We start from the raw sequence: 15,693 nt of genomic DNA on the forward strand, positions 1-15,693 counted from the left end.
GGAAGCAAACCAGTGAAACGCTAATCTCTCCACAAGGCCACGTCTCCTAAAACTGGCATTTCCTCTTTCCCAGTGCGTCTGTTATCTGTCACATAAACACACACACACGCAGCCACATGTTGCTTCAAACAGCAGATCACTGATGCCGCCTGCTGGCCGGTCGAGGTACTGCAGCAGACTGTGCTGCTTCCCAATTAAAAGAATCGTCTAACGCAGCGGTTCCCAAACTTTTTAGGCCACGCACCCCCTTCTACATCCCGAACGGGTTCACGCACCCCCAATCACCCACACCTTAAAAAAAAAAACGCAACAGAGCCTATTTATAGCCGCATAAAATCGGACCAATGCGAGAACTGTTTGCTCGCGCGTGGTGTTTGTTACAAGATTTAGTCCACTGTATAAATTTCAGTTACACAAGGCGTCACTTTTAAAGAGCAATAAGGATGGCGAGGACACACGCACAGGCTCAGAGGCAGATTGCATTTCACATTTATTTACTTAAACACAGTAAGCCACGTAAAGAACAAAGAGTGGCACATGATAGGCTCATAAACAGATATAAATAAAAAAAGGAGGCTCCAGGGGTGCGCGCACCACACTTTGGGAATCCCTGGTGTAGACTCAACACATGAATGAGACTGCAATTGTTTTGGGCTGTTTTGTAACTCTTCCAATTTTGATCTAAAAAATGTAAGGGGCTTCTGACTTGCACTGGCATGCTTGGTGTTCAGGTGGCGGCGCAAATAAGAGGCTTCAGACAGCTGTTAGCCAGAACCTCACTGCACAACACGCACTGTGGCTTCGGGCAATCTGCATTGCCAATCCAAGTGAAGCCCAGACCCAGATAATTGTCATCATATTTCCACTTTTTTTTCCCAGTCTGATGCTCACTCTCGTTTCCTCTTTTTTCACCTTGACTCCGCGATGGGTCTCTGTGCTCCCGGTTTGTCTGTGATATCCCTTCCTCCTTCTCGGTCTCCTCCGTCTCCTCTTTCTCCGACTCAGTCGATTTCTTCTCCCGGTCTCTTCCCAACGCACCTCTCCGTTTCTCTCGCCTCCGGTTCCTCCCTCTCTCTCTGTCCCTCTCCTCTTTTATTACTGATAGCTTCAGATGTCCCACCTGACAGCTTCCCCGATTTCAGCCAGTTTAACATATTTTCATGGATGTTGCAAGACAGACTGGTGGCCGGACCGGAAGTGCATCTATTTATTAAATTGTACATTTTTTAATTGGAATTAACTGTAAATCTTACAAAGGGAATTTTTATAATTAAAAAATCCTACTTAATTTTTTTTTAAATTATGTTTAATATTAATTATTACACCATTAGACCACCATTACATTTTTCCTCTCGCGCACCCCCTAGAGGCAGCTCACTTTGGGAATCCCTGGTCTAACGCATCACAATGTGTTCTAAAGGAGGTTTTCTTGGTTAGTTTCTTTCTTCAATAAATAAAGAGATTAGAAAAGGTTTCACATATTTAACTTTTTTTTTTTTTTTATCTGTCTAATTATTTTATTTGCAGAGCTGCACAGATGAAAAGATCAATTATGTTTTTTTTTCTATCTTCTGTTTAGTTGAATAGAATTTGTCAACTAAAAATAATTTACTTAATGGTCTTCAAAAGGCCTATTTTTTTTTTTTAAATGAGTTGGTTGTTCGGCTACTTTAACAGTTGTTTTTAAATTTAACAAACAGAATTAGAGAACAGTAAACCTGACGCAGCTCATTACCTGATACATATGTAGGTGTGTTTTGTTACCTGTAGAAATATTTTTTGTTTTGAGGCTTTGATAAAAAATATGAGATTGTCGGCAGAAAAGATGCTCAAAATATTCAAAGTTTTTGTGCATTTTAAGCAGAAAATAAACGAAACGTCACCCTCCTAATGCTAATATATTTGAGTTTGAAGGGGAATAAAAGTCAGATTGTATGAAAGAACATATTAAATATTCAGGTGATTCCTGCAGACATTAACCAACACTAAACTCTTTAGTTGACCATAATTTATGTAATTTAATTGACAGATCTGTAAAACCTTCTCCAAAGAATCAGACAATTCTTCAAAATACGTAATTCAGCATGGGGAAAAAAAAGCATAAAATAACAGACTGATTGTCTAAAGAAAGTTGACTGAAACCATGTTTTGTAACCAACAGGGAACAAGCAGAAGTGGGTTCCCCTGATGATCGAGGTGAAATCGGAGGGTCCTCGTGAGCGCTCGGCCTCCAGAAACAACAGCCGGCAGAACGAGAACCCCCGACTGCCGCCCAACGCCCGGAACGACCTCAGAGGTCAGTCTGTCCTCACCGCTCTCTCTCTCTCTCCTCATTTTGTGTGTGTGTGTGTGTGTGTGTGTGTGTGTGTGTGTGGGCGCGCGCCGTGCAGTTTGTATCTAGGCCTTCAGAGCCGTCTAATATTGTTTCCATAAATACGCACATGACATGATGCTGCCTCATTATCGGACAATGCATGTAGTTCACATCAACAAGAACCAGTCACATTTAGTTATGTATCTGAGGGTTTATCTTGCGCCTATACTTTACTTTATTAATAAAACAACAGCAGGATGTTTGCACAATACGGCAACCACTTTTATTCTCGCTCCACACTTCACTAGAGCATTTCCTCTCCTTCCGTTTTTCCCTTCACAATAAAAGCCCCAGAAACTTACATCAGAACACTGCTTCGTAGAGAACTGTCCAAGTACTCGATATAATAGCTTAGCGTTATAACAAAACATGACGAAACAACTACACTGTGGCTCTAAAGCAGCGCACCTCTCGGCTGTTCTCCCCGCCTCTCAGCCAGCCACCCCGCTCCACCGGCACCCACCGACGATGCCCCCACGCTCACCCGTAGTGTCAATGGAAAACAAGTCTAGCAGCGAGCGCTCTCCCAACACCTCCACGCGGCGAGCTAAATTAGCTCTATGGAGGTGGGAGCCAGCGGGGAGCCAACCGGGGGGGGGGGGGGGCAGAAAAAGCTGGTGACTCACCCAATGCTGTCCACTACAATACAATATTTAATTGAATGACCAGTCCTATAGAAGCATTCAAAAAATAAAATGCATAATTTTTTTCTTCCCTAGCATATATTTTTCATTTATATACTGTTAACTTGCTGTTGCTCCAGAGTGCCTGTTTATATTGTGAATTTGATGTGATTCATCAGTAAAAAAAATCAACTTTGCCCAGCCGTAATATATACCCATACATACGTGTGTGTGTGTGTGTGTGTGTGTGTGTGTGTGTGTGTGTGTGAGATACATATACACACATGTGACTCTTTAAACTCCAGGAGTAGAGCAGCAGCTTCTTTCTGTCTTGTCGTGACTCAGCAGCAGGAAGCGACCGGCAGGTTCTCCTCCTGACTGCTACTTCTGCTTTGATAGCTCTGCTGTTTGAAAGCACCGATAAAGATAGACGTTGTGTTCACTGAGGAAGTTGAAGCGTGTTCCGTCTCAGGGGACAGAGTTCATGAGTTTTCTGATATTTAAAAAAACTCTGATAACTGGAAGGTTGTCGGTTCCTTCCCCCTAATGCAGACTGGCACAGTCAGAAGTACGAGCGGGAGTGGCGCGACGACCACGACGAGGTGTCCAGCGTGAAGAGCGAGGGAGCGCCGTTCCGCGGAGGGTTCAGAGGACGCGGACGTGGAAGAGGAAGAGGCCGGGGACGAGGCGGCAGAGGTGGCCGAGGTACGTTTGTATTTTTTTATTTCAAAGGCATGGAAAGACAAGAGTTTCTTTTTTTTTCCTGACACGATACTGGTGTCTTCTTCGTCCCAGTTCAGTTCCTCACCAGTGTTCATTTGGGACATTGGTACTTGCAGTATGAAGGGTATGCAAACGGAAGCATTAAAAACATTAAAAGGGCAACAAGGTCTTTTTATTAGCACAAAATAAGTAACAAAGGCTTACACTCAAGAAGGGAATACGTGAATGTAGCGATGTTGAGCGATGCAGATTTGCAACAGTTGCAACCTTTTACTGAACAACTGTTGCAAATCTGCAAGTGTGTTTTGTTTGCACGGCAAATAAACACAATGTTGCAATTTTAAAGGCCTTTACATACCGGGGGGGGGGGGGGGGGGGGGGGGGAGTGGGCTGACCAATCGAAGACGCCAAACTGCATAATAATACATTTTATCCCTTTTTTTTTTTTTATTTTTTTTTTTTTAATACACGTTCTCAATAAAATAAAAAGACCAACTAGCTGGATCCATTTCATCCTTTAAAAACTGTTCATACTCGTCTTTAATCCAGCACAGTGCTGATTTAAAGACCAACAGCAGCGGTCGGTCTGAGAAAACTGTTGTGAAGCTACCGTCAGATAATCTATTGAATGTCCCTTCAGTCCATTTGACAGCCTTCTGGTTAGCAGTTACCACATTGTGTAAATGTCTTGGGCTTTTATTTTGAGAGGTAAGAGACAGATTCCTTTATTCGTAGCACAAAAGCAAAGAATCTGGGGTGGAAATTAATTGCCTCGTTTTTTTGTTAAATATTCACGTTCTGTGTAAAACATATTGGTGGCAAAAACGTGATCGGGATGCGAGCTGCAGACATGCTGTAGAGGTGATGAGATCTTCATGTCTCTTCTCTGACTGAACTATGAGGAGAACTTTCACAACTCTGATCTCAGCATGGAAGCAAACCGCTCCTTCCCTCTATTAACCCGTTGAACCTTGTTATTATTATTTATTGGAGTAAATGATCTGTTTAGCTTCAGCTCAAAGGTTATGCACGTCCATAAACCATAATAAAATTATTTAAATTGTCATAAATAAAAAGTAGTTTTCATCCAATTTGAATAAATGAAGACATGAAACAAACTTGTCTGAAGGCAGAAACGTGAACAAAACGTTTCTCAACTGAATTGACATTATGTGAACTATGTATGTAGAATAATTTTTTGGTTTCATTATGTTACGTAACCCGTATTATAACGTGATGACAGGTGTCTTGTGTTTCCGCTGCAAAAAGAATGAACAATTTTTGTTATTTTTTTGTTTTGCTGTGTCGAATCTCGCCATATCATCCTCGCCATTCTCATTAGCAAGTTATGTTAACAATCATCAGGAACCAATTATTGATTTAATTGATCCTTCTACCTGTAAAGCACAACTAGACTTTTTAAAGGGTTAAACAAACGAGGGGTAGCTTGCTAACTCTTCTTCAGGGAGGTGACCCTGAACTAGTCCCACTGGCTTCACTGGAAACAAAAGTGCAATAACAGCTGAGGAACGAGGAGAAGGCCTGTTGGTTTTGGCAGGTCTCTCCTCTCTGCCTCTCTCTCTCCTTCTCCTTCTCTGTCTGTCTTTGTCTGTCTCTCTCCTCTGTCTGTCTGTCTGCCTCTAGCTCTCCTTCTCTCAACCGACAAACAAAAGTTTGTCCTCAAAGCTTAATACACTGTAATAATTCATCTCCTTGCAACTCCATTCAGAATGTAAATGTCTCAAAATGTGGTCAGATTGAATACTTACGGTTAACTCTGACCACCAAATGCAAAGATCCACAAGTGAAGAGGATCAGAAACCTTCTTGTGTGTTTTTAGCTTGTAAAATATTTTGAGGCTTGACCTGATGTCATTCTGTCTCGTCAAGGCCACTACGACTACCACTACGGCTACAAGTCCTACGAGGGGAAGGACGGCCCCTTGGCCCAGAAGTTTGGCAACACAGTGACCTACTACTACGACAACATGAGCAGCAACGACCTGTTCTCCGCCGACCAGGACCTGCTGAAGGACTACATCAAGAAGCAGATGTGAGTTGAGCTGCAGCGACCTGTCAATCACCTTGTAGCCCCGCCCTCAAGCATACCCTGCTTTATGGTCTGAGTTGAGCTTCTTCTCGTGGGGTCGGCTAAAGGCTGTAAAGGTGATGAGATGTTCATGTTTCTTCTCTGAATAAACTATGAGTAGAACTTTCACAACTCTGATCTCAGCATCGAAGCCGTATACGCCTCTGGTATCGACCTGTCAATCACCTTGTAGCCCCGCCCTAAAGCCTCCACTGCTTTATGGTCTGTTTGACTCTAATTGGACCATAATTTACTAAATGAACATCATGCTGTATTGAAGAAGACTTGAAACTAGAGATTGAGACATAAACTCATGTTTACAATGTTTACTGAGAGAATAAAGCAAGAGAGAAAGTAGTCATTTATATACACTTCTATACAACCAGAGGAGTCGTCCCCTGGTGGTCAGGAGAAATAATGCAGCTTTTAAAACCCTTCTGCGTCGGCTTCACTCTGCAAAACTGGATAACACACACTACATATCGCACGGCCATCTTGTCAGATCTTTTTTATTTTTCGTAAAGATCACTTAACCTGCTTTGTTTTACATATTACACAAATAACAATGTTGGAAACTAAAAAAAATGCTCAATTCTGCCCCTTCCCCACCGCAGCAAGCCTGCCGTCAGTCTGGCAAATGAAGACACTTCACTGTGTCGACGGTAGTTTCTTTTTTTGGCACCTAACTGAAGGAGTTAAGTGTTTCCTTGTGTGCACTCGGTGCCCCCCTTCAGCTGAAGTCTGCATCAAGTTACTCGGAGACTTTGAAACACCATCAGATACTCTGGTTTGAATCAGCGGTTCCTTGAAAGCCATGAGGCTCAAAAAGCAAAGAAACAATGTTGCCAGTGTTTTTTATTTACATTTGTTTGCCCGACTTGCAACATTGTTGCCAGACTTGCTTCTTTCTCCGTAAAGGAACGGCAACAAACAGCTGATTTGTGTCCGTGTTTCTCTCTTTCTCTCTTTCTTTCTCTTCCCCCTGTACCTGTAGTGAGTACTACTTCAGTCTGGACAATCTTGAGCGCGACTTCTTCCTGCGGAGGAAGATGGACGACGGCGGCTTCCTGCCCATCGGACTCGTGGCCAGTTTCCACCGAGTTCAGGCTCTGACCACCGACGTCAACCTCATCATGGAGGTGAGAGCGTTTATAACGGGGCTAAAACTGGCTTGCTTTGAATTCAAGATTTGGGGGAATTGAACTCACGAGACTGAAGTACTTGCAATACATTTTAAGAACGTTGGATACAATTCCACTTAAAACACATTTTAAAGTCTCAAAACATTGCAAGAAAAAATAACTTGGAAGTTGTTTTTACATTTTGGCAAATGCACTTGTATTTTGTTATTTAGGTTTTGATGCATTTAACAAACAAGATATAATCGTTAATCACTTCCCAAAGTGTTGGTGGGCCCCGAGCACCACACAGGTAGTGGAAACAATTTCAAACCGATGAGTCGGCTTCTAGTGCGTCGTCTTTGGGATCTAAATCTCTACAAGAAATTAATTCTGTGTAATTTTCAGCGAACTGCAGACGTGCTGTAGAGGTGATGAGATCTTCATGTCTCTTCTCTGATTGAACAATGAAGAGAACTTTCACAACTCTGATCTCGGCATTCAACTTTTTAATATCACTTTACTTGTGTATAAATAATGCTGTAGTTGAAAATGTCCCCTCGCAGCATTAATAAAGTAACTTATCGATCAAAAGATGATGAATTTTCATATTTAATTATGACATTTCTTCAGGCCCTGAAGGACAGCACTGAGGTGGAAGTGATCGACATGAAGATCCGTCGTAAGGTGGACCCGGAGAAGTGGCCCCTGCCGGGCCTGGCCATGCTCGGCCAAACCCCCACCGACTTCTCGCAGCTCATCAACTGCGCCGAGTTCGTCCCGAGGCCGCTGGCCGAGGAGCCCCCAGGTGAGCTGTCGCACCGGCTGACGGGCTGCTCGCGGGTCAGCGTGCCGGTTCTTCTCCAGCAGTCCTGTAACGGGTTCTCTCTCTGCAGGCTCTCCCAGGTCCTCCACGCCGGTCAAGCAGCGCGGCCGGAGCGAGCTCGATTCCTCCAACCTCAAGACGATGCCCAAGGGCCTCTCCGCCAGCCTCCCCGACCTGGACTCAGAGTGCTGGATCGAGGTCAAGAAGAGGCCCAGACCGTCCCCGGCCAGACCCAAGGTCAGCGTGGAGAAGGTGACTTGCCCAACCGGTCTTCGGGATTTAAATTATTTTTTCCATTCAGAATATGGACCGTGATGCATTGTGGGTCGCTTGTCAGCAGAAGCATGTTACAAGGAAGTTTTATTTTTTTACTATTTTTATACGATGGAACATTTAAAGAAGTCTTTGTGCCAGACAGGTAATACTAAAACAATTGGTTATTAATTGTTTGGTATCAGTCTAAACTGAGACTTTTTTTTGTGGGACATTTGTCACTACCGGTCAATCACCTTGTAGCCCCGCCCTCAAGCATACCCTGCTTTATGGTCTGTTTGACTCTAAATGACCATAAATTATCAGAAACTAAAATAATCTACAAATGACCCACATTTCTGCTGGAAAGTTTACGTTGTGGAGCCGACGATTATTAAATTAAATGATTTCTTTCTAGTCATTTTATGAGTTTGTTTCTTATACTTGTCCTGTTGGTGTCACTCCTGTATCCATTCACTTATTTTTATACCCCTTATCTCCACCTCCTCCTCCTCATGATGATGATGATCAAGGCCCCCTCGTTGCAGAAGGAAAAGGACGACTTGGTCTGCTCTTCGGTTCCTCAGCCCGGCTCCTCGCCCTCCTCTGCTCCCACAGGGAATAAGGTGAGGAAGAAAACTTGTTGTTTTATTTATTTAATTTTTAGCTAATTTTAGTACCTAAGGACCTATTGTATTAGCTGTTTTAGCATGCGTAGGTGCACAACCCACGGCCCGCCACTGCATTACTCTTCTTCTCCTCATAACTTCTCATAACTCTTCTTCTTCTCATTACTCTTCTCATAACTCCAGGCGGAGCCGGACGAGCCCGAGGAGCTGGACTTCATGTTCGACGAAGAGATGCAGCAGATGGACGGTCGGCGCAACACCTTCACCGATTGGTCGGACGAGGAGACGGACGGCGAGATCGACGACCACGATGTGAACAAGATCCTCATCGTGACGCAGACGCCGCCGTACCTGAGGAAGCACCCGGGAGGCGACCGCACGGGCCACCACACCTGCCGCTCCAAGCTCACTGGGGAGCTGGTGAAGGTCATCAACGACGGGCTGTTCTACTACGAGCAGGACCTGTGGGACGACACCTACGAGCCCGAGTACGCCACCATCAAGGTGAGCCACTGGTTTTACTGGGGGGCTGTTCTACTACGAGCCCGAGTACGGCACCTTCAAGGTGAGCCACTGGTCCTACTGGTTTACTGGGGGGTTGTTCCCCTACGAACCAGAGTATGCCACCATCAAGGTGAACCACTGGTTCTACTGGTTCTAATGGGTGATTGTTCACCATCAAGGTGAGCTCCTATACTGATTGATTAGAATATTGATTAAATGTGACGCGTAGCTTTTAGCTATGGCTCCAACAATTAGTCAAAATAACCAGCCAATGGACACGGTTGAGAAAATACTTCTATCTTTAATAATTTCATATACAAAGCGACGGCTTCCACAGGAAAAACAATCGTTGATTTAAAAAAAAAAAATGTAACGTTCCAAATGAAATGCCGTGGTTACTCCCTACTTTTAGAGATTATTTGTAAAATTAACCTGGTTTTGATGATTCAACATTTTATTTATAGTAGAAGCTGATCGGTTTAAACCAATTTTCACCTGGATTTAATATAAAAGTATATATTTTATTTAAAAATGTTCAAAACTTATCTAAACATTTACAATACAAGATTTTTTTACTGAAATTGTTGATCTCCACCCGTAAGTGTAAAAGAAAAATAATTGCAGATGCCGTAAAACGATACACGTCGTGAACCCTGCACTTGTAAAACAGAAAAGAGGACTCAACCAGAATATCTGAGTGTTAGTGGAGAGTTGTTGGGGTCACATGATCCTCCTAAAGCACATTGAAACAAAGTAACCTCGACTCGAGTCGAACTCTTCTGATGGCTTCTGGAGGCGTTTCTGCCCCCAAACCGGCAGAGCAGATTCACAGCTGGTTCTAGTCGGAGGAGGGTTTGTTTTGTTGTTGCCATTGTTGACCTCATTGTCGACCTCATTGTGAGGCCCTTCACGTGCTCGTCGGCACGAGTCCAGCTGTGTGTGGAAACGGGGGACGCTTGTTTATAAATAAACCCCAGCGTACGAGTCCTCGGCCTGAGGGGATTCGAGCCGCCGGGCCTGCTAAAGGGGTGTGGAGGCAAAGATGGACGCTCGGAGACCTAAGGACACTTGGTGGAGGAATGAAAGTGTGAGTGTGGGGATGTTCGACCGCCAACTGTGAGGTTTTAAGAGGAAGAGGAGGAGCAACGGTGTTGTTGTGCGCGTGATGTAGCTCCGCTGGTCGGTTTGACTTTGGCAGCCATGTTGTGCTACTGCGTCTCAATGTCCAGATTACTGCAGATTAGGTCCGTTGATGACGACGTGTTGCTTGTTTACTCATAGATATTTTGCTATTTATTTACACTTTAATGTAAATATTTAGCACAATTTTGAGTTTGAAAATGTGTTAAATTAGTTTTACTGATTTAAGCCCTTGGCTTCCGTTCTTTTCTGTCATATTAACGCCATATTTTTTTTTACAGCAAGAGGTGGAGAACTTCAAGAAGGTCCACCTGATCACCCGCGAGGAGTTTGACTGCCTGACCCCTGAACCCCCAGTCGACCCCAACCAGGAAGTCCCTCCCGGGCCCCCCAAACCCCAGCAGAGTGAGTTCAAACGGCCCTCCACTCAAAAAGGGGTCTGCGATACTGATTGTTGTCTTTTTTCCGACCTTTTGTTGTGTGAAAAAACTGGATACTTTATTTAGGCCTCTAAAAACATTCAAAATATATATTTTTTTATGAGAGAAATCATAAACTAAAGTTATTCTTTTTTTTTTTTAATTTTGTGGCAGAAAAAAAGAAAACATAAACTTTCTAGCATTTGAGACTTGGAAACTACCCATAATGCAACACTTGATGTAGGAGCCTGTGTTGAAAGAATATTCAAGAGAAAAGACATAACTATTCAGTATTCAGAGGCTCTTTAGTAGAAGAATGTATCTGCAGAAATGAAAAATAATTAAAGTTTTTCTTTTTTTGTGTTAATTTTCGTCATAAAACCGAATCTTTCCCTCGTCTTCAGTCCCCACAGACGCCTTGGCGAACAAGCTCTTCGGCGCCCCCGACCCTTCCTCGATAGCCCGCTCGCTCCCGACCACCGTGCCTGACTCGCCCAACTACCGCAGCGCCCGGACGCCGCGCACGCCTCGAACACCCCACCGGAAGGACCAGACCATGACGCCACGCTTCTACCCGGTGGTCAAGGAGAGTCGGCCCGTGGATGCCAAGGTAAAATGGCAGCCGTCGTTTTGAGGGGGGGGGGGGGTGGAGGGGGTTATTGGGTTTTGTCTTTAAATTCATGAATCCTACATATTGTAGCGAATAGATAAATGGAGGCAGAAGATGTTATCTTTCAGTAAATCAAAAAATGTGCAAAAAGAAAAATGTCATTTTGAATAGCTATATATGTATGTGTGTGTGTGTGTGTGTGTGTGTGTGTGTATGTCTATGTATGTATGTGTATGTGTGTATGTGTGTGTGTGTGTGTGTGTGTGTGTATGTATGTGTATGTATGTATGTATATGTATGTATATATGTGTGTGTATATATATATATATATATATATATATGTATATGTGTGTATGTGTGTGTATATATGTGTGTATATATATGTATATGTGTATATATATGTATATATATGTATATATGTGTGTATATATATATATGTGTATATATATGTATATATGTGTGTATATATATATGTGTATATGTATATGTATGTATATGTATATGTATGTATATATATGTACATATATATACATACATATACATATATGTATGTATATATATGTGTGTGTGTGTAAATATAAAAAATAAAAAACACAAGTATTATTTGAATTGCTTAGTATTAAATGCACATTAACAAGGTATGTTTATACATGGCTCAGTTTAATATAAAACACTAAACGTTGTGAAAAGCTCTGCTCTAAACCCTGAAAACCAACAACCCCCTTACAGTACTTCCATAGACCCCTTAGGGGTCGCGGCCCCCTTGTTGAAGACACTGCTTTAGATAAAGAAACCACGCTGGCGGATCATCTGTAGACTAATATGTGACGCGTCTCCTCATCCTCTCAGACGCCAAGGAAGAGGAAGACCCGGCACAGCTCCAACCCACCCATGGAGTGTCACGTGGGCTGGGTGATGGACTCCAGGGAGCACCACCGCTCCCGCACAGCCTCCGTCAGGTGAGACATGTTGTGTAGCGCCATCTTGTGGTCAATGCGGTGGTTAGTAACGCCGTTTAACTCAGAACGAATAAAAACACTAAACTAAATGATCAAACAGGAATTGAATGGTTTTAAAAAAGTGGGAAATCTACTGTAAATTTTTGATATTTGCATAAACCCTTAAATTATTGCAGCAGACTGAGAACTAAACTTTGGATGAAATATGACCCATTAAAGGGACCCTTTATGATTGACTGTTAACCGTACGCATCGATTCTGTTCTTTATCATGACTTAATATAATAATTAATAATTTCTTGTCATTAATGTCTCATTGAAAACAAGAAAGTCATTAATTAATAATTTTAAAGTAATATTTGACGCTCCTCCTCTTCCCATCCTCCAGCAGCTCCACCGCCAGCCCGTCGGAGGGCACCCCCGCCCTGGGTAACGTGGGCTGCACCCCTCAGTCTCTCCCCAAGTTCCAGCACCCGTCACACGAGCTGCTCAAAGAGAACGGCTTCACGCAACACGTTTACCACAAATACCGCCGGCGCTGCCTCAACGGTACACACACACACACACACACACGTTTTCTTCTACTTTTATCATTTTTTTCTGTCTTGTTTTCTTTGTCTTGTATTTCTCAGTAAACGTGTTCTCTCTCTCTCTCTATCTATCAATCAGAGCGCAAGAGGCTGGGAATCGGCCAATCGCAGGAGATGAACACGCTCTTCCGCTTCTGGTCGTTTTTCCTGCGCGATCACTTCAACAGGAAGATGTATGAGGAGTTCAGACAGCTGGTGGTGGAGGACGGGAAAGAAGGATACAGGTACGCACAACCCTCGGATTAGATTCATAACTCGTTTCTGTTTTCGCGGACGGCTTTATTTATTCTGTTGTTGTTTTCTCTCTTCTTTGAATTGGAGAGTAAAGGGAATTAATAATAGCAATAATGTCTAAACCATTACTTGTTTCAGTTTTTCTGTAGTACTTTATTTCATTTGGAGGTGGATGGAGGAGAAAATGGAAAATTAAATGTATGATTGTTTTGTCTGCTTTTGAAACATAATTTACTATATATATATTTTTTCTTCTTTTTAATATATATTTTTTGTTTTGTTATATTAGTACATTTATATATTTTCTTTTATATATATTTTTTAATTTTTATATATATATATATAGTAAATTATGTTTCAAAAGCAGACAAAACAATCCTACATTTAATTTTAATATACACACGCGCGCATATCTATACCTGTCTGATGCCCTATATTGACCGGGTGTGCGTTGCAGGTACGGACTGGAGTGCCTGTTCAGGTACTACAGCTACGGGCTGGAGAGGAAGTTCAGGCCAGACATTTTCAAGGACTTCCAGGAGGAGACGACAAAGGACTACGAGGCCGGTGAGTCAGCACGAAGAGACTGTTGCTTGTTTCTATTGTCAGAAGTTTCTTGTAAATTCTTTTGCACCTTTGTCTCCTCTTCTCTCCTCTTCCTACTCCCAGGCCAGCTGTACGGACTGGAGAAGTTCTGGGCGTTCCTTAAATACTCCAAAGCCAAGACCTTGGAGATCGACCCCAAGCTGCACGAGTACATGAGGAAGTTCAAACGTCTGGAAGACTTCAGAATTGACGTGAGTAGTTATAATACATTTAATTCATGAAGCACTTATTATGGTACTCAAAGACGCTAAAGGGCTGGGTACGTTAACGCGTTAAAAATGCGTTAGCATAGTAAACTATTAACAGCGTTAATTATTTGATCATTCGTTAACTCGCTTATTTTTATTTTTTTGCATTAGGAGGGGCTTAATGCTGCCGCACACAGGTGCTGCACTTTAAATCTCTCCCAGACGGCGTAGTTCAGACCTGGGCATCTTACGGCTCTCCCAGTCTGGCCCGCGTGAGGTCAATCAAAAAAAAAAAGAAATAGATAAGATGCACGCCATAAATGCAATACAACGGCACTGCTTTTACTTTGAAGGCGATTTACGTATGTACGCGCGCTTATGTGCACAGACCAGCTTGTTGCCAACAGACTGAAGCACGTCTTGTTTCTGTGCTGCTGCGAGCCGCTCCGCCTCACAAACTGAACATGGACAAAAGAAGGAGTGGCTTGTCCCTCACAGGGACCCTTACTACTGAACAGACTGTTTATGTTGTTCCCTGATAAGACAAATGTTTCTTCTTCAGCATGATATTAAGCTGTTTTACATTAGAATAAAATAGTCTAACATCTGAAAATAAATACAATATTTAATTGAATGACCAGTCATATAGAAGCATTAAAAAAATAAAATACATCTTTTTTTTTTCTTCCCTAGCATATATTGTTTATTTATATACTGTTGTTAACTTGCTGTTGCTCCAGAGTTCCTGTTATATTGTTCTGATAACATTACTTTAAAATAAAAGCGCGCAATACACTAGTTTTTACTTCATTATTGAATGAGGCGCATAATGCGATTAATCGCAGAAGAATCATGCGATTAATCAGTTAATTTTTTTTCAACTTTGCCCAGCCCTAGAAAATATAAATTTCACCACCGACTGTGTTCTTCACCTCCGCCCCGGTTCTCTCTCGCTCTTGCTTCCAGCCGCCGATGGAGGAAGGAGGCCGCAGAAGACACTCGTCCAGCGGGGACGGTCGGCGCCGCCACCCCTCTCTGCCCTCCAGCCGGCCCCAAAGCCAGGCCAGCTTTGTCCCCGCCCCCACCGCCCAGGGCCCCACAGCCAAGGATGATGCCAAACCCGACAGCCAGATAGCAGCCGCCGCTGGAACCACCACAGCCACCGCTGCTGCCGCCGACCCCGCACCAGATGCCAAGACGCTGAACTAACTCCACAAACACGTCGGCCCACATGGATCAACTCGACCACGTCTGCGAGTCACCGGTTCTCCCTGCGGCTCGGGGGAGGGGGGGGGGTCGAGTCGTCCAGTTCTTCATTCAAGCATGAGGTTGTTTTACACCCCTACAGCGACTTTTGAATGAGAAGGAAGACAAATAATTAATACGGCTATGGTTTATTAATTAGTTCCATGATTATTATTTTTAAGGGTGTCTGACTCTTATTTTTTATTTTTTTTGCTTTTTGAATCATTGCCGGTCCACTTGGTGGATGGTCTTGTGGTGATTAACTACCTGGGAAATTCTCTTTTTTTTTTTTTTTTATTTCCCCCACTTCCTGCTGGTGAGAGCTGTGTTCCCCCCACCACCTCCCCTCCAGATCTCAGATTAATGATTATTATTTCCTCCGGCGCCGGATTTGGAAATAGTTTGAACAACGTTGAGTGTCTGGAGGGACGAGGAGAGAAAAGGCGCTGCTCTCGACATCCGACCGGACCGAACACGGTTTTGAACCGAGCGGACGTTTCATCCTCTCGGCTTAAAAAATAAATAAAAACATATTTGATTTTACTTTGGCTCAACGTTGAGGGGGA

At 43.2% G+C, this 15,693-nt stretch overlaps 1 protein-coding gene across 1 annotated transcript in view; it reads left to right on the top strand.

Moving 5' to 3' along the window:
• larp1 (La ribonucleoprotein 1, translational regulator) overlaps positions 1 to 15,393 on the top strand; it is a 42,107-nt gene extending 26,714 nt beyond the window's left edge. The window contains exons 5-19 of the mRNA XM_079214481.1: positions 2,162 to 2,296; positions 3,550 to 3,702; positions 5,610 to 5,772; positions 6,803 to 6,947; positions 7,560 to 7,734; positions 7,823 to 7,995; positions 8,817 to 9,137; positions 10,559 to 10,682; positions 11,101 to 11,306; positions 12,156 to 12,265; positions 12,656 to 12,813; positions 12,934 to 13,078; positions 13,546 to 13,655; positions 13,758 to 13,885; positions 14,849 to 15,393. Coding sequence (XP_079070607.1) covers positions 2,162 to 2,296; positions 3,550 to 3,702; positions 5,610 to 5,772; positions 6,803 to 6,947; positions 7,560 to 7,734; positions 7,823 to 7,995; positions 8,817 to 9,137; positions 10,559 to 10,682; positions 11,101 to 11,306; positions 12,156 to 12,265; positions 12,656 to 12,813; positions 12,934 to 13,078; positions 13,546 to 13,655; positions 13,758 to 13,885; positions 14,849 to 15,091 — 2,489 coding nt within the window. The 3' untranslated portion in view covers positions 15,092 to 15,393. The remainder of the gene's footprint in view (positions 1 to 2,161; positions 2,297 to 3,549; positions 3,703 to 5,609; positions 5,773 to 6,802; positions 6,948 to 7,559; positions 7,735 to 7,822; positions 7,996 to 8,816; positions 9,138 to 10,558; positions 10,683 to 11,100; positions 11,307 to 12,155; positions 12,266 to 12,655; positions 12,814 to 12,933; positions 13,079 to 13,545; positions 13,656 to 13,757; positions 13,886 to 14,848) is intronic.
• Positions 15,394 to 15,693: the final 300 nt, after the last annotated feature.

Source organism: Taurulus bubalis (assembly GCF_910589615.1).
Source record: "Taurulus bubalis genome assembly, chromosome: 2".
In the NCBI taxonomy this organism is placed as follows: Eukaryota; Metazoa; Chordata; class Actinopteri; order Perciformes; family Cottidae; genus Taurulus; species Taurulus bubalis.